At 48.0% G+C, this 19,044-nt stretch overlaps 1 protein-coding gene across 1 annotated transcript; it reads right to left on the bottom strand.

The window, feature by feature from the left end:
- Positions 1-77: 77 nt before the first annotated feature.
- LOC122374866 (prohormone-4-like) lies at positions 78-18,078 on the bottom strand. The gene is made up of 4 exons (XM_043353886.1): positions 17,888-18,078; positions 9,248-9,379; positions 4,360-4,512; positions 78-1,463 (listed from the first exon to the last, which is right to left on the bottom strand). Exons 1-4 carry the CDS (start codon positions 18,009-18,011, stop codon positions 1,270-1,272), a joined length of 603 nt encoding a protein of 200 aa, XP_043209821.1. The 5' UTR covers positions 18,012-18,078; the 3' UTR covers positions 78-1,269.
- Between the last annotated feature and the right edge of the window lie 966 nt (positions 18,079-19,044).

The raw sequence follows: 19,044 nt of genomic DNA, 5'->3' as shown, positions 1-19,044 counted from the left end.
AAACTAACAGTAACACATAGTCATGGTTCTTTCGTGAACACAGCCTAGCGAGTGTCAACGTTATCAAAGCTCGGATAAAAGATATCTATAACATATATTTCTGAATACATGATAACGAACACTATTGTTTCCGATCGCACTGTCTCCATTCAAAACAGATATTACCTCGCAGCTCTTACAATTCCCGTGGCCTCCAACACAAAAGATTTATATTATTGCCTATGCTCATTCCAGAACTAAATCATTTTTCTTCTACTGACCTTCAGTCTTTCACTTTCAGCAAATAGTTACTTCCTTTCCGAAATGATTTTTCTACATTTTCTATCAAGAAACCATGCCGTTCCTTTAATCGTATTTGAAATATCGATAGACCAATCTTAGAAACAAACGTGTATCAACCGTCAGCCATTTTCCACAAACATGTTCATATGAGACTGATGATGTGTCACTGCGCAATTTATTTTTACCAATCCAGCCCTCCAACAGATAGATTTTATAGGCTGCTGATATTCCTAACGAAAGGTTAACTAAGCTAGCCTACTTACATATTTGTAACGTAACGCGCCATGAACACACGAAATCAGCATGCCCGAAACAGCGATAGACAGGACACCTTGAAGCGACCGGGTTGGTGTCGTTGCGAGCCGTTTTGTCGAGCCGTGGGCCCCCACGGACAGGAGTGGGGCGCCTCGGCTCGCGCTGCGCCTGGCCGGAAGGCGGAGTGACCCGAGAGGTCATGGAGTCAGCGCGGAGCTCACAGCACGCCGGTCGGGTTGGACCGGCTCAAAGACCAGCTGAGATCACGCCACAGAGGATGGCAGGGGCGGGGCGAGTCACAGGGGGGGGGGGGCGGCCGGCGCCGGCCGGCGGCTGCCGCGAGGGCCGGCCGCCGGCCGCCGCCGCTGCCCGCTCTCAGGTCAGGGTCAGGGCGCCCCAGGCGTCGGGCGGCCCGTCCGCGCGGCGCTGCGCTGGTGGTCAGTGGGGTGCTATCGAGGAGAGGCCGGCGCGGACGGGGGCGCGGCGGCTGCGGGCGGGCGCGGAGCCGCGGCCGGCGCAGGGCCGCGGCCGGCGCAGGTGGCTGCAGGGTCCCCGGCCAGCCGGCTAGTCTTCGGCCGAGGTCGAGGCCGCTGTCGGCGCGATCGGGAACGGTGTTGGACGTCGGCCGCGGCCGGAGACTGCTGAGGGCGGGCTCGATCAGGGTCTCTCTGCCCCGACCGGCCGGGGCCCGCACGCGCGCAGTTGGACACGAATCGGCTCCCGCTCTCGGCTCTAGTCGAGGAACCCTGTCTTCAGCAGCTTGTCCAAGAAGAACTTGACGTCGCCGAGCTCCGAGTCCTTGATGCCGAGTGATTTCAGCGTGCCCATGTCTCCGTTCTCGACGGCCATGAAGACGGAGCGCAGGTGGTTGACGTCGACGGTCATCAGCTGCAGCGCCCTGCCGAAGTCGTCGATCGTCTGCGATTCTGCAACACACAGACCGCCCATCATTAGTGAGTATGATGGAGAGAACATCCAGTACAGTCAGTCTTGTATGTACCGCGCATCGGTGTGTTGGATCCATCAAGCCCGAGTGAGGAAGGGTTGCCAAATTTCAGAGTCACTGAACCAATTGAGTTGGGGGATGGTCGATGGACGAGGACATTATCTGGTTCAGTGACTCTCAAATTTAGCAGCCCTTCCACGGTCAGGCTTGAAAGATCCACTGTACCGATGCGCGGTACTTTCAAGACTGACGTTACACACTTCATACGACGACTCGTGAATTGTGGTAATCGATGCGTTACAACTCAGTGCGCCGTCAAGAAAAAGCGAACGCCATCCATGCTCATGAGACTTGGCTATGTGTCATGACCGAAGCTTTGAGCAGTATATACTGTACATATAGCTGTATGCGAAGGATATTGATGTGCTCTTTCAATTTTTAAGCCGCAAGCATTCGTTTGTCTCCGTCCCGTGAGATTAATAAACAATACATATTATGCATCCCCATTAGTTTTTGACAATGCAGCCTCGCAGCACACCAGCTGATCCGACTTATTAATGGAGGCTTAGGTCCGTTGTCAGAGCACTAAGCTGGCCTTGCCTGCCATTTATTTTCCTCTGCTTTCGTCTTGGACCTAATTCTACACAGATCACGTATGCGGGAGTCTGGGGGGCAGATCCTCGCCGACGGTCAGAGCTGAATGAGCACACTGCGGTGATTGCGTCCCAGAAATCGACTCACGGGCACTCTTTCCCGCAGTGAGGACCAGCTTACGGCGATATTGGTACCCTTTCAGCCGTTATAGGTACGAGTTGGGTAGCGATATAGGCTGACGGATAAAAATAAGCGGTTTTTATTACATTTTAACAATGGCACCGACAAGAGGAGGGAAGAGGGATTTTAGTGAGAATCTGCCATGGTTTTTATTCCTAAATCTTTGGAGTCGTATTTAATTCATAAATGGATCAGGTATGAGCGATTGTGTATTGAGTCTTAAAAACTCAGTAACAATGGCCCTTGAGTATTGTATAATGCAATAATCTGCTCGTTGCAATAAAAGCGTGTCGTTAAATGTAAGACACTGACGTACCTATTTTATTCATTGATAATATTTGTTCCTTATTCAACTACATCTTTTCGAGTCATATAATCGAGATCGCTTGTGCACCACTAGATCAAATGAACAGCTTTAGCTATATTTTAACTTTCAGTTCATATTTCCATCTCGATAAGTTACTCCGCTTGTGGAACACTATTCACTTCATATACGAGCGTCAGCGACAAAGAAAGTTTTGGCCTATGCTTCTGGACAAGACTATTTTCCCCGTAATTGGGAGAAACTACACAAAGCTTTTACCTAGCTGCGCTCTATCAACTAGTAGGATCTTCCAGCTGGCCCGTGGGGACGGCTCAGTGGATGGCAGACTCACTGTCAGCACGGTATATAGAGAACTACTGTCAGACTGTCGCAGGATCAACGTCACTCCTTATCCCATCCCATAGAATCGGACGGCGCCGGGCCTATGACGTCATTACACCTATGCTAATGGCAAATAAGCGCATAGAACATGAGTGGAGCACTGATGCATTTGCTCAGTAATATTCCACAACCGCAACTTCATATACCTAATTAGTTCTTTCGGACCCAAGACAAGTTTGGTTGACGGAAAAGTGGTTAGCTATAGGGCTAAGAGTCGCCCATTTAGTTTAACAGCCACGACATAAAAACTGTTGCTCTAAACAACATCACATGGGCTGGTTGATATCTTTTCACATCAGCGGTTAGGGATCTTTTCTTGCGGCTGGTTCATGAGCAATTTTGGGCTTTTAGGTTTTTCAGCTTTTTTAAAGTCTCTCGGGGCAATAATTTAGCTGATCTCGGAGAACAACACCTGCAACATTGATATTAGCGCGGTTGAATAAAGTGCAAATACCGAGTCCACTTGACGCATACGAGCCAAAAAATTTACCTATCTAATAAAAATGTGTTTCCTTGTCGCGTTATTCGAATAGGTACTATTTTACGCTCTCTCAACAGTATACAGCCGGTGGTCCCTGAGGCCCACTGTCCCCACCACCGGGCGATGTGCGCCGGCCCAGAGCGGCACGGAGCACACACCATTTCACTTTGGCCGCATTTCCCGGAGGGCGCACGGACAGCGTTCGACCGACATTGCGAGCGTCGCGGGTGATTGGGTCTGTACCGCGCCGCCTGGCCGGCCCGGCAGCAGCGACTCGGGTGACTGCAGGTGCCGAGAGGCGCTGGTGAGCGCGCCTGTTGTAAAAACACTGAGAGGTTCTCAGCTGACGGTAATTGCCGTTTTTGAAACTACCGAGTACTGAATTCCAACCCTTATGTTGTAAATATTCGTTAATGGCCTCAGCGATCCCACATTCGTGCATTTATACACTATCGTCTTTCTTTCATTAGGTACTGACAATGCAGCTAACATTTGTATATTTATTTTTGTCCTCTTGAGGTGAGAAGTGTGCATGTTGTACAGCTGATGCATCAGCTCTGCATTTACAATCCAAATAAACAAGTCGCAATGCATTATAACCGCGTCTAGCCGCACCAACTGGGAACCACAGTGCGAGTCTACTGCCGATTTGAGGATTATCAAATGACAGATGTGACATATAAGTGCATGTATGGCCTAAACTTTTGAATTCATTTTAAAAGAGATAAAACGCAAAAATTACCCAACGTTTCGCATTTATTGCTCAGTCTAACTGGGCACTCTAACACCCATGACTAAGCAATAAATGCGAAACGTTGGGTAATTTTTGCGTTTTATCTCTTTTAAAATGAATTCAAAAGTTTAGGCCATACATGCACTTATATGGATACTGCCGATTTTCAGTGCACCACTGACCTGACAGTGCGACAGCCACCGCCTCCACTCCGCCGAGCGGCAACAGGGCGTCCCGGGCCTTGCTGCCAAACAGCTTCTCCAAGTAGTTGGGACCATGGCTGGCGAGCAGCGACTTCAGGAAACTGGCCGTCTCCTCCACCGGCGGCCGCCGCGCTGGCGAGGGAAACGGTGGCGTCAGTACGGGAAACGGTAACGTCAGTATGGGAAACGGTGTCGTCAGTGTAGGGAAACGGTGACGTCGGTACGGGAAACGGTGGCGTCAGTATGGGAAACGCCACGGTGGCGTCAGTACGGGAAACGGTGGCGTCAGTACGGGAAACGGTGGCGTCAGTGTAGGGAAACGGTGGCGTCAGTGTAGGGAAACGGTGGCGTCAGTACGGGAAACAGCGGTATCAGTGTAGGGGAAACGGTGAGGTCAGTGTGGGAAACGGTGATACGGGTAACATCAGTACCGGCAACGTCAGTATGGGAAAAGGCGGTATCAGCAGTGTAGGATAAACGGTGGAGTAAGTGAAGGAAAACAGTGGTGTATGTATCGGAAACGGTGGTATCAATGTGGGGAGCCGGTAGTGTCCGTAGTACGGAAAAGGTGCAGACAATCGTGTGTGGAAACTGGGCACAGCCTCGTCGATCCGGGGGAAACGATGGCCTTGTATCGGATTGGTAGGCATTGGTATGAATCAGAAGACACGAATTACAATACATGTATGCAGGCCCAGGGTCATGAGAAGACAGCATGAATGTATCAGTCAAGCTACTGACACCCATTGGTCATTATCAATAAGTCATGATAATAATCATGGCACCATCCGGCTGGAAAACAAAACACTGTATCACAGGTCCCATGGGACCTGTGATCCCAGGTCCCATGTCCCTCCACCTCTGCAGAGGTGGAGGGAACTGGAAAGGCTATAGTAGAGCGGCTAATCACAGTCCAACACTGGCGGCGGCTGACGGATGTCTGGGCCAGAGTAAACGAGTACGGCAGCAGGCTGGCTTACACCAACCTCCACTCCTTATGCTGACAGGTTACATAACCACGTGACGCATGAGACTGTGGACTTGGTCGGCCTCATCCTGTTGTACCCCAATGCCTTTGTGGCGCCTGTTGCAGCCGCGTAAAGTGGTCTCCGATGAAGGGTATCGAAAAGACCGCACGTTTCTCCTTGCTATCCAAATAATGCGAATGAATAATGCAAATCAGCCATAAATACGTGGATCAGCATACATTATGCCGATCTTGGAAGGCTGTCCACAGTTTCAGACAATGCATTGGGACACTTATTCAAAATGTCAGTTCTACATATAACTTGGTGTCTTTTGGCGACTGCACATTTATCACATCACAAATCTCGCATCGATTTCGTCTAATTCTAGCGCTACTCAGTAGGCGGTTATCGCTGCCTCGGCTGCTGCGTTGCATTTTGACCGACAATGCGGTATCGGTCGCGGATCGGTGGTCCGGCGGTCTATGGCTCGCTGTTCGCCCCACTTGGCCGGTCAGGGGGGGCGGAGTCGATCGCCGGTAAAGCTGAGCGACATTTGTCTCCATCTGGGCGGCAATAAATGTCCACCGGCGGTGACGCGGCGGTGTGGTGCGGCCCGCCGGGACCGACCCGGGGCCCAGTGCAGCGAGGGCGAGCACAGAACAGGCAACGCGCGCACGGCAGAGCAGACATAGCGCTCACGGCGGAACAGACATAGCACTCACGGCAGAACAGGAAGGGTGGTTACGGCAGAACAGACATCACGGTGGATCACGGTAGGTCAAACACGGCCGAACGGACCACGGCAGGCCTTATACTCATTTCGGTTTAGGGTAACTCGAACACAGCATTCACGGCAGGTCACAGTGAATGCCAACCAAGCGTTCAGCACTGGACACTGGACATGACATGGCTGGCAAGCCTAATGGGACTGAAATGTTGACTGTACGCAAAACTGTTTTTGAACTACACTGTAAAAAATGCTAACAAACCAGTTAGTTAATTCTTCAAGCAAAATCTAGTATTAAAACACACGTTGTTGCAAAAAATGGGTCAGGTAACACATATGTTTGCAACCTAACACCACATCCATTTCATCGAAGCAGAAAAGCTAACATCATTGTAAGCCGACAAATATTATCCGTGCAAACCATGCCGTGCTATTTGACAAACATGTTTGTTTATGCTTCCTTTGCCTTTTTTTCTGGGTAACGTGTTAACTAACAAATCAAACGCATGTTGTTACTCACAATCTTAGTTTTCTTACTACTCTTTTTGTTGTAGCATTACAAAGACCTTAGTTAATTGAAAAAAAAATCGCCATTTTGTGCGCCCCTCTGCGCCCGCCATTGTTCAGTCTGTGCCAAGTCAGAGAGGGGAGAGGACGCGTGCGTTGTGAAGGAGCTGAGCTGTGGCGTATAAGTGTTGCGTGTGCAGTATAAGGAGCTGCTGTGGGATGCAGAAGTGGTGATACTGTGGTGATACATAACCCGAATAAGAATAATAAGAAGTCAAACAGTGAAATGATATGGATTGTTGGACATGGCTTTCATCCTTACTGGTATGGTGAGTGATTATGGGAAAGATCAGTGGAGATATTGCTGGCGTTTTAGTGTGGTTTATGTATGTCACTCATTTTCTTTTCAAATGAAGCTCCAACCAGGCTTTAGAGGGTCTCAGGTTGGAGACACTGTTCATTTGTTGACTGTCAATTGACGTCTATAAGTACATATGACGGACTGAACAATGAGCATGTTGCACACTAAAACCGCATTAAGCTTTGAACAAGAAATTAAATGTACCTAATTTTTGGTTGGGCACTCAACCAGTGAACGCAGTGAGGTGCTGTTTTATGCAATTCCTGTCACTGCAGCCATGTTGTCAAATAATTTTTTTTTGTAGACACATGAGCCACCATTGTTCGGTCAGGGAATTTTTGCCCTTTTGTTGCAATTTAGTTTGCCCATATCGACAGAAATGAAGCACTCTCAATGTTTTCGTAATAGGTATTTGGAGCCTGTATGGTGTCATGGCTGGTGCGGATTCCTGCAGGCTATATATAGCTTAGAACGTAACTTTAGAACGGAGCGCCTTTGCCGCTCGGCAGTTTCCTACAGAAGATTACTTTTTTAGGTTCATTTGTAGTACAATAAGAGAAATATTACTGTATGCAGTTGTAAGCTTGCTGAAAGGAGCTTGAATGCAGTTTTGAATAAACATGTTTGATGAGTTTAATTCGATTCGTTTTTTTTTGGGGGGGGGGCGGCTGTGAAAAGAGGTGACTAACACGCACATTAGTTAAGTTACACGCCTGTTCTCAAAAATGCATTTAGTTTATTAACACGCACAGCTTAGTTAGCTAACACGCAATATGTGTGTTTTGCGTACACGCATATAGCTAGTGAAAAGTGGCCGTGTGACAAACACATGTGTTACCTAACACGTCTGTAGTTATTAACAAAACACACCGATGATAGTCAATAAACACGCTTACACGGCTTATCTTAGTAACCTGGCAAATATTCGAAAACTAGGAGGTGTGTTTCAAAACACGCTATTCAACCTTTTGCGTGTAATTGAAAACACACTTAGTCATGAAATGCGTGTTTTGCTTACACGCCTATGGTTAGTGAAAAGTGGCCGGATAACTAACTAGTTGGTAAACTTTTTTTACAGTGTATTAAACGATTTCTATATCGATCATTTCTCAAAACTTGGTCATACGGTTTGATGCGTGCTGTATGCAGTAGACACTCGTATAACTTTCTACATTCGGGTCAGTCGTTTACTTTATTTTGACCGCGGCACTTTTCCAACATGCTCGCAGCCTCCGTTCCCAAAAACATCATCGCCTTCCGCTGTCGTGGCCGGCGGCGAATTGCCGCGCAACAGAGACGTCTTTCTGCCGGCTGGCTGGTCTGACAGGCCAGTAGCGAGCCGCGATAACACGGCGGCACTGAAGCGAGGAAGTTAATCTTCCGGAGAGGCTCGGGTTAGCGAGTCAACAGGCGACGGGGGCTTGACTTCTGGGCACCACTGCTCGAGTCGGCGTCACTGACGGACTTACGGAAGGCAGCGGAAAGTGCTGGGAACTGAGGGGTGGAGGGAGGCAATGGTTTTCACTTTTGTTTCACTGATTCTTCTAAGTATTAAGATTGCGTGGTGACTTTTCGACCCGCTAGTCCTGTAGTTCTTTTTCAGCTAGCCCTCGTTCTAAGTCGGCCTTTCCCGTCTTCCGTGGTAGTTGACGCGCAGACGATCGCAGTTTGTTTGAAGAAGACGCCGGCTCCGTTCCAGCCCTGTTTGGTATTCCGGTGGCCATCGGCGAAATGGCGCGGAAGACGTGGCGACAATATAGACAGTCGTTGGCTGATGATGCCACGTCGCCGGCTTTGAACACGTCTCAGATTCACGGAGACGGCACGACCGTAAATCGCAAACTGTCTGACAAGCCACTAGCTTCATCCGTTGGACCGAGTTAAAAGCGCAAACATGCCGCTTCAGGCGGTCGAGCGCGCGGGCTGAGGTAATTTTCGCTGTTCAAACACGGCTCGTGAAACTGAACTACGGAGTTTACCCACGGTAAATAAACCAAATACAATTTCATTGATTCGGAGACGCAAAGTGAAATAACAGCTTGGAGGCATTGTTTGAGCTTTGCAATGAACCAACGGGGACATCATCAGGCCAATTAGCTCGATGACTCATAGTGCATATTCCGAGAACTTCAAGTTACAACTACGTTTAGCCAACTGAAGCTAACAAGCAAACTTTTTGGGGCTTTTGGGCCTACTTGCAACATATGCCGCCGCCGGTCGTTGCGTCCCTGCTGGAGCACGCAGTGTCAGTGACAGACTCCAGTGACGTCATATGAGTGTCACACACACAGCGCCTTGACTAACCTGCCGTGCAGAGCTTGTTATCTTCATCATAGCTGTCGGGACAGTCGGGCGCTCCGTCACACAGGTACGCTATCGATATGCACACGTCGCCACCGGGGCAGAGGAACGGCTCGGTGGGTCGGCAGCGCCGCGCTGAAACAGAGACACCCAGTGACGTCAGACGAGGCAGAACCGGTGACGTCAGAGCACGCAGAATCAGTGGCGTTAGATGAACACATTGGCTGATGGAGCGCGCAACAAGAAAGGGCATGAATATCATAACAAATGCCGATACATATCACATAAAACATATCATTCGGATGGAACAACATTTCGGTTTCTTAATTTAGCATCGTTTATGGATATGGAATTGAGTGAAATGTACTGTAACTGTGTCTTTGGGTCTTTGGCCGAACGAATGAATTGTTTCCCATGGCACTTTGGCATGTCCAATTCCAGTAAGCGTTCACGTCTCCATTAGTGATCTAGCAGAGTAAAACAATGTAGCACACATATCGTCCAGCTCAGCTCAGCACCTGACACGCAGCAACCGTCCACAATAAATCATTGACAGTAGCTGCCGTGTAAGTTGCGCCGCGTTCGCCGCGAGCGCCAACTTTGGCACGCCATCGCCACCTCGGCGGCCGGCGCACGGGGAGTGACGCCTCAGTGGTAATGGCAATTTCACGTGCACTTCTCAAAAGTAGTTAGCCGTTGATTAAATATTGAGCGCGGGTAAGACGGGAAAATGGAGCAGCCTGAAACAGCTTCAGCACGGACGATTGAGTCATTCATTACGCTTGTAAAAGACAAAGACCACTTTAGCTATTGAGGTGTTGTAGCGTCTTTATTGCACCTATGAACTATGTATATAGATGAATCCTTTGCATTGTCAAGCATCGTAACACACGTTGTTATTGATAAATAATTTGTTAACAGCATCACAAGTAGCATGTCTAAAACGGCATTTCAGATTCACATGTAATCATTCATGGTTTGCCGTCGTGCCGATGCAAGGATGTGGATGAGCCAATCTAGAGACAAGATGACAATAGCTAAAAGATTGTGCGCGTTTTCTCACGAGGAGTTCTTTACAGACAGCACTCCCTTTTTAACAAGGCGCACACGCATTCACTCATACAGAACATTCACGCCACACCTGTAAGTACATTCACCCACTGCTGTCTGAATTATGAACGCCGGTGTGCGTGCTGCGCGTGCGACCACCGCCCCGCGGGCCTCCCCGCGGAGAGCAGCCGCTCCGACCGCTCCCCGTGAGATCAATAGAGACAGGTGAGTTGGACGGAGCGACGAAACGCGAGTCCCGATAACACGGGCGCGCTGGTTCTTTGTTCAGATGCGAACGGTTCCGGTACAGTGTAGGGAGCAGACTCCCGTCACCGCCATAGTTCGGCGCACCACAGCAAGAGATGGGGAAAGTTTGAACGTTCTTTCTCTCTTCGATCATCGATGCGTCTGAGTTTCTAGTGTCGGCATTCGGCTGAGCAGGTGGCAACAACACATCTGTTACCACGGCTCCCCAAGCTCCTAGACATTTATGAGCTTACCGACGGACAAAGGTGACAAGTGACAGCTAGGTATATGTATGACAGCTTTAAAATGGCGTTTTTACCTCGATACCTCATTTGTGTGTGCGTCTTGTGAGGATTTGTGAATGGTGATCTAGTTCAGCGCTTACCGTAGAGCAGGCGTTGCAAACTGCTGCTGGTGCTTGGTAGGCTGTGCCGCTTAACTCGTGAGTACGGCGGCACAGCCTACCTGTCAGGTTTACTTGGTTTTCTTGGCAGAAAATGGTGGGTTTTCTAATATTACCCCAGCACTCATTGATCGGTCTTCTTAAATAGGTGCTGGGAAGAAGCTATGTGCCATGACTTATTGAACAGGAGTTATTGCAAATGTTCTTGGGTGACGTCAGTCAAAACCCGATGCAATGTATTGGCTATTTTTGGTAGCGCAATTTTATGCTTTTACGGTACAGTCCACAGCAGAAGTAATGTGGGGTTTCAGTCATGGGTATGTTCTGCTTCTGAAGCTTAGGAACGATTAACCAGACTACAATGAAACTTTGAATGTAGCTTATATGTATCGTCACCCTTGCAGCTGCAACTTTAGCTATTGACATCTTCTTTTCGATCACTCCGCATTAAAACAATCGCCAGTCAAAGCCAACCATTGAGATTGGTAAAACCCTACATTACTTTAGCGGTGGGCTGTACATCGAGCTAGTCGGAACTAGCAGACGTTGACTTTCGCTATTTCAATTGCAGACGCATAACAAATGTCAGGTGAAGTAAATCCTCAAATTTCAGATCAAAGTCAATCGTATCGAAATCAGCAGCTCTGTTGCGACAAGATGTTCTGTAAGTTGAAATCCTTTTTAAGCACCATATCATTCGTTCGATACCTGTGCCGTTTTAATTTTTTTTAGAAAACATCTGCCATGCCAATTTTTGCTAAAAAAAATTATCTCCCATGATCCAGTTCAGTCATTTACCATTTTCTATTATCTCAAAGTCTTAAAAAATGTTCTTTCACTCCAACTATCATTCTAGATTAAGTAATTCAATTCAATTCCGAGCCTCTATTTTTGGTTATTATTGGCATATCCCTGCGCAATACAGGAACCGCTGCTCCTTTCTCTGCCCAGCACTACCCAGTACCCATCGTGTCCGAGCACATCCATTCAGCCCCAACGAGCCTACTCAGCACTGTACGCGTTTGAACGATGACCTCCTTGACAATGCACCTCCGAGTAAACCAGCCAATGTCGTCAATGAGACATGCTTTCGCGGCGAATGCGAGCAGGACACGCGATCGACCACCTGGCTGCGGCCGCGTCAGTAATGGTAGTCGGCAGGTTCATTGGAAATCAATGACCCCCGTGGGTTTGGTCCGCTCTTGGACTGGTGACCGACCCCCGTCCAGGCACCGGGTAGCCCTTGTTGCTCGCAGTGTGTCTACTAATCCACGACACCGGTACTCGCACATACATGATACGTGTAAGTACTTGTAGCTTGTTTACATACAATGACGTCATGGATAAATGATATGGTAAATGATGGCAAAATTAGCTGGGCTGAAGAGGTCGCGAAAAAAATTGGTTAGCAAATAGCATGATTCGGTATGGTGAGCGCGATCCTGATATAACGCCGATTTTCTCGTGAGCTTAGAATTACAAAACCAGTCAGTTCAGCGTGCATAAGCAGCGGCTGCAAACAACATGGGTCAATAAAGGTTATTGGACCGTGTATATTTCACAACTTCCTGCAAGTGACTTTTCCCACGACTACAGACAAATAACTCAATTTATGAGTTGTGTACCTGGCAAGACAAATAATTGCGGCATCTACATTCGCAAACACCTGCTATCTCGTCGAATAATGTAGCAGGGCATTGTTTAATGTTTATTTCTAGCCTAAAAGTTTAATGATTGCCTTCACCTCCTTTTTCTATTGTTACATATATAACACTGGCGCCGGACTGTGGAACTTGTGATGTTAAATAAAGCTTTTCAATGCCACCATTTATTGAACCTACTTTCTCCAAAACGTCTACTTTTCCAGCAGCAACCTTAGAAGGTTATCTTTTTATGAGGCAAAACAATAAAATGACGTGACGCAACCAAAAACAGCACAAAACGTATCCTCGAATACAATCCTAAGCACATTTGTACATTCCTTTATGAAGCAGTCTGTAAAGCTGTCAGCAAGTGGATCGAAGTTGCCTATGTTTTGCAATGCAATGCAGACAGCGACAACCTTCGCCTGCACATCGTCAATTTCCACAGGCGAGGCCTGAGAATCACGGCACATCTGTGAGAGCTGGAAGTTGATGAATATTAATGTGTTTTATTAGATATTAAAAAGTAGCCTAAAGCACAAATATAGGTAAGAAGCTCGTATAAGACACCTAAAATTCGTGTAAGTGATTTCATGGTAAAAAATGTATAGTTAATTATTACATGTACTTCTGAAACATTTTCCTTTTAGTAGGTAGAGCCCTGTTACTCCATTCGAACCGCTAGCACTGTCAGGAATACAGGACGAGATCAGAGATGAAGCTTTTCAGCATGGTCACATCCACCTACTTCCACCCGAACAAGTCCTCAAAGATTTCACGTTTTCGCTAATGCCACCCAGATTGGTTCCAGGCTCCCGTAACCGTTCAATCCGACACGTGCGAACGTGGAAAGGTCGCGGCACGTGAGTGCAGGGTGACGGCGGAGCGGCAGTGCGGACCTCCTTCCTCTCACTGCACTCCAAAAGTTGGAGCGGGTCGCGTTGCGCTAACTCAGCACACCGAATCGACCGTAACGAGCGCTTCATTCGGGGCACGTGCAGAGTTCGATGAGTCACTCACAATGGACAGGTCTCTCTCTCTCTCTCTCTCTCTCTCTCTCTCTCTCTCTCTCTCTCTCTCTCTCTCTCTCTCCCTCCCTCTCTCTCTTCTCTCTCTCTCCCTCCCTCCCTCTCTCTCTTCTCTCTCTCTCCCTCTCTCTCTCTCTCTCTCTCTCTCTCTCTCTCTCTCTCTCTCTCTCTCTCTCTCTCTCTCTCTCTCTCTCTCCCTGCCTACCATGCGGCCTTCTCACGGCCGAAATTGGGTCCCGCTAAGAATGAAGAGTGGTTTTCAACCACATGCTGGTGACGTAATCGCAGTGGGAGGTGCGAGATGGTTAATGGCACTTTTTCCTTATGCCTACCTCTAGAAGGGAATGTCGAAGAATTCTTCTCCCATAGAAAGAAATCATAATTATCAAAAATTTTCTTTTTAGGAATGAGTAAATTTAAGTACGCGGCTGTCCTACACACAGAAAAATAATTACCCCTCTATGGGATTTTTTTACATATGAGGAGTACCAGTACCCTTATTTCTCAGGTATGAAAACCTAAATAGGAATAGTTACACACCATTTATTTGGGGTTCCCGTACACCAATGGTTCTTTTTACAAACATACTAGTAAATGTACCTTCAAGGTTCACAGTACCCTGCAAATTCGGGGTATCATTAACAAACAGAGTGGTATCTTTACCCGAAAAATCAGAATCGGTCGTGATAGAGCTACTCTGGCAGCATGTTTTTTTACTACTTGTCACTGAAAAGCAGGTACCTGTAACATGCATCAACTCATAAGGGTGTATAAGTACTTAAATGCGGTTTTCTGACTACTTATTTTTAGGTAGAGTTACCTTTTTGTTAGTAATTTTACATGATGCTGTCAGAAACTCAGGGGGCGTGACCTAAGTCGCGCATGCGCAGAAGGGTGTTGCTCTCCACCAATCATCGTTCCACGTTTGACTGTTTTGGCGCGCAGGCTTTCAGTTTGTGCCGCCGTGGCCGGCGTGATGGGTGTGTGTGTGAGGCTGGGAGCCGCACGGCGAGTGCTAATGGCGTTTCACGCGTTTTATTGTGCAAGTGAGCTGCGCGACTTTCTTTCCCGGTCGAGTGTGGTGGTGGATCGTGTTTTGCAAGGGCACCAAGCCGTCAAGTCAACAAGAAACAGCACTGGGATGTCAAGAAACGCCGTCAAGGAACAGTACCAGACACCAGGTGAGTGCAAACGAGTGTGGCTGAAATAAAGCCAAATGACCATGTCACATGTGACAACACATGCATGTGTTTGGAAAGTCAAGTACGATTTTTTAAAATTGCTTGCGACGCAAGAAAAAACGAAAATTTTCGATTCCATCCCCACCTCTGCTAGGATAACGAATATACCAACGTTGGTATATAACAGATGGCGCAACTAAGCGACACGAAATACAAATATTTTGTCGTGCAAGACGCCTTTATTCTCAATGAATAATTCATTTAAGCGATTCTGTAAAGGAAAATTATTTTAAAACATCATACTTTTCAATTTACAAAAATGCCTACCAGCTTCCTACCAACTAAGCGCTCGACCAAACAGATCGCTGGAAACGCCGGCCGTCCCGGCAAACGCCGGCCGGCGGCGTCCGCCGGCCGGCGTTTTCCCCGTCTTTCTACGACCATCGGTTCGGAAGTTAGACAGGGGGGGGGGGCAGAATCTGCCCCCCCCCCCCAGCAGGGCGCGTATGGCTGAATAGCCCAGCGGGGCGCGGGATATACTGCGGTGTGCGTATTTTAGCAGATTGTTCCGGTGAACTGCGTAGCGGAATGTAGCAGAACCGACGCGTGGTGTACAAGTACCTGATGACACTGGATACGAGCACCTGGTTACGAAACCCTCAGAACCGTGGTACCCGCAAAAATGGTACAGATTTGGCACTCTGCAGAGCGATTGGCGTACATTTACACCACATTGGGTTATCCGACCCATATTTATGCGCTCATAATAGGTTACACTACCCCAAAATACGAGGTAAATGAACCTGGGGCATGGTACAAAAACCCGAAAGTAGTGTATTACTACCCGTAATAATTGCGTAGCGTTACCTCAAATAGCGGTGTACCCTGAAAAGCGTCTTCGAATGAACGGAAAATCAAGAGTAGGAAAAAGATGTAATGGAATTCGGGTACCTTGATTATGGTGGTAGCAAGACACGACTGGGATGGGATTACCTGCATTTTTAAGGTAAACATACCCGAAATAGTAGTGCAGAATCGGTACTCTGTAGTACCCTATTTTTTGGGGTGATTTTTTCTCTGTGTGTAGAAATAAGGCGAAAGATTTAAACATTATTCTTGGGATCATGAAAAGTTTTGGAACCAAAGCAAAAATGTGAGAGTGCATTTTGGGTTGGTATAGATATTGGGAAGTGTCGCAACCCTTTACGAGGCACAAAGTGGCCGACAGGGTGCCCAGAGGACACCTGAGAGGGTACGATATTTGGATCATGTTGGTTGAAGAATAAGGATGGCCATGGCCGAGACAATCAACGCCCAGCGGTTCACAGCAGAGCTTTTCAAATTTTGACGACACTTAAAAACTGGAGGAGATATTCGGCCGATCAAGAGCCAGTATGCAGCAGAACGGGGAAAACGCACACACACGACTGCCGCGACCCGTGCATGGCTGCGAACGCGCTTTGGAGGAGGCTGCTCTCTCGGGTGGATGGTCCGAGCAGTATAAGGACTTCACTCCCCTAGATTTCTCAATATGGGGACATCTCAAGGTTCAGGTGCACCGGATGAATAGGAAAAGTAGCAAAGAGCTGAAGGAAGTACGAGGTTCGGGGCATGTAACCGAAGCTCTGCCGCGTGGCGTTGGTATAAGTAAGGCAGCGTGCGTCTTTGTGTCAGGTGCGCTTTGGTAGTTTCATGGAAATTGTACTGGACGAACGATGTCGGGCATGCAACGAAGTCATGAGTACCACATCATAAAATGGCATTGAATGGGCTATCACTTGGTGCGACTTCGGTGTTTCTGGAGCTGATGGTTTTCAAAGCAGATAGAATCCGGTAGTGGTGAATTATAGCATGTCGAGCTTGTGCGAGAGAGTGGAGCCACTTTTGTATATAATTGTGTGATGCACTGGAATAGTCGTTTACTTGGAAAAAACGAGAGAGAGAGAGAGAGAGAGAGAGAGAGAGAGAGAGAGAGAGAGAGAGAGAGAGAGAGAGAGAGAGGAGAGAGAGAGAGAGAGAGAAAGAGAGAGAGAAAGAGAGAGAAGGAGAGAGAGAGAGAGGAGAGAGAGAGAGGAGAGAGAGAGAGAGAGAGAGAGAGAGAGAGAGAGGCGAAAGTAACAATTCATTTATAGTTGGCACTCGCCATCCATGAAGTCCACCCATTCAAAACACTCGGGCTTAGCTTCTGAGAAAAAGAAGAGGAAAAGGAATAAATATGGAATCAATTGCAAAATACCTAATTTTCTACTTTTCCCTAGTGAGTTCAATCATGATTAACCATGGGCAGTATGGCAAGCTTTTATGGAACGGGTATGTCTTGTTTCCTGTCGTTGGTTGCATATTGAAAGTTGTTTCACCGTCATAAGTTAGATGGTTTGCGGCTTCCTTACAGCAGGTTTAAAAAAATTTTTTAAAGGGACATTCCGAAGAAAATAAGAATTTTTCGGCAAGTCTAATTTTTATTCTAGTCTGGAACTGTCTTCCTATCAAATTATTAAATGCACAATTAAGAAATGCTAGGTAGCGTCTGCTGGCATGTAAGAAGGACCTGTTGAAGCTTATGCTGTGTGCGCTCTAAACCGAGATTATTATGTCGAGTGACACCTTTGTGCTGCCGAAAGGATCACACCTTAGCTATGATCCAAATTTTCTTTGAGTCAAATAATCTGCTATTTCATGTTTGAAGTTCAAATGCAGAAATACAAAACAGAACTTTAAAGATACTCGTATTACCAATCTTTTGTTACTTTATCTTTACTTATATGTTCAAATCCATTTTCACCACATTTTCCATAGTTAACTGGGTTTGTGATCTACGAAGCTTTGCTCACATCATTACGTCTTTTTCGTGTCCGTGACTTGGTTCGTCATCACGTCATCGAATGTCCACCGTTGCAAGCTCAAGAGCCCAAAATTGAAACCCTTGGACGGTGTTTTACACGAAAATGTGCGAGCCTTTAAAGAACTAGCAGGACATAGAATGCCCGTTGTCCCTGGTCATCCAGTACTGCCTGGTAAGCCTGTATGGTTGACCTGAGTTACCGACTTCCTTTGAGTCCCCGTGGCCGTCCCTCATTCCACCGGTTCCTCACCTTCAGATCGTTTACTGGCGATGCCCGGCACGTGCCCGTAGCCGTAGAAGCGGGCGATGTCGATGGCGGTGGCCGCCTGGCACGCGGCCAGCCACAACAGACAGGCGAGGCCCCAGCACGCCATGGGCGCGGGCGACAGGCGGCGGCGGGGCGGCGGGACGGGCGACGGACCGACACTGCACGGCCCTGTCGGTCCGGCCCGGCCTGGTCGGCCGCGGCGGCGCCCCCGCGCCCGGCCGACCGGCCAATGGCAGCCCGGCGCCGGCGCGCCGACCAATCGCCGACGGCGGCGCGGGGGCGCGGCCGGTGCCCCTTTGTGGGCGCCGCGGGCGCCGGCCGCCGCAGCCCCGACGCCTACGCACTGCCGCCGCCGCCGCCCCGTCGACTCACCCCTACCGGCCACCGCCGCTGGTGGTCCGTGGTTTGGGACCGGGAGGTTAATGACAGGGTTTATTGTTATGATATCGAAACATGTGTTTGCTGTTGGTGTGTAATTGGCATGAATAAGGTCACCTGTCAGTATTGCTAGTTGCTGCATAATATATAGGGCGAAACAGTTGCAGACGGCGGACTGAAAAGGCTCGGATGCAGTTACTTATCCAAGAATGCTCACAAACATGCAGGGTATCTGTATCATTGTATATGAAGTTCTTCAACGAGGTGTTTAAGCTGTTGTTTAAACGAATAAAGTAAACCCATATTTAACAAGTATGTAAATGCGATTGGACTTGTTACTTTAGTGGCTTTGATGGTGAATGCCAGCTCTTACTATTATGCATCTCAGTTTCAACCGTATCATTCTAGCACTTCATCTCGTGCCCGGGTGGGGGTCGGGCCGACTTCGCAATGGAGGGTGGGGGGGGGGGGCGTATTTGGCCACACCAGATTAGCTCGGAAAGTAAGAAAGCTAGAAAGACCCGGAAAGAAGCAAGATATAGCTCGCTATAGATCTTCCAGAATAATGGAGGACGGATATTGTTTTTGATCAGGTCATCGCTGAAGCCACCGGGGGCCACCAAAAGCAAAATTATCACGAATTTTGTTTCCCCATCTTGACAATTTCCCACTAATCGCCGCATAACTCAAGAACGAATAAAGCAACATCACCCCGGAAAAGCGCATTCTATAGCTCTAAGTTTTTTTCCTGAATTATACTC

The sequence above is a fragment of the Amphibalanus amphitrite genome, unplaced genomic scaffold (assembly GCF_019059575.1).
Source record: "Amphibalanus amphitrite isolate SeventyFive unplaced genomic scaffold, NRLGWU_Aamphi_draft 001728F_arrow, whole genome shotgun sequence".
Lineage (NCBI taxonomy): Eukaryota > Metazoa > Arthropoda > Thecostraca > Balanomorpha > Balanidae > Amphibalanus > Amphibalanus amphitrite.
The sequence above is the reverse complement of the archived record's forward strand: the minus strand, read 5'-3'. Positions and strand labels throughout refer to the sequence as shown.

Coding starts and splice junctions, on each gene's coding strand:
- LOC122374866 (XM_043353886.1), bottom strand. CDS start 18,011: ATGGCGTGCTGGGGCCTCGCCTGTCTGTTGTGGCTGGCCGCGTGCCAG. Junction 9,380..17,887: donor CGCCAGTAAACGATCTGAAG/GTGAGGAACCGG, acceptor TCTCTGTTTCAG/CGCGGCGCTGCCGACCCACC. Junction 1,464..4,359: donor GGTGGCTGTCGCACTGTCAG/GTCAGTGGTGCA, acceptor TGTGTGTTGCAG/AATCGCAGACGATCGACGAC.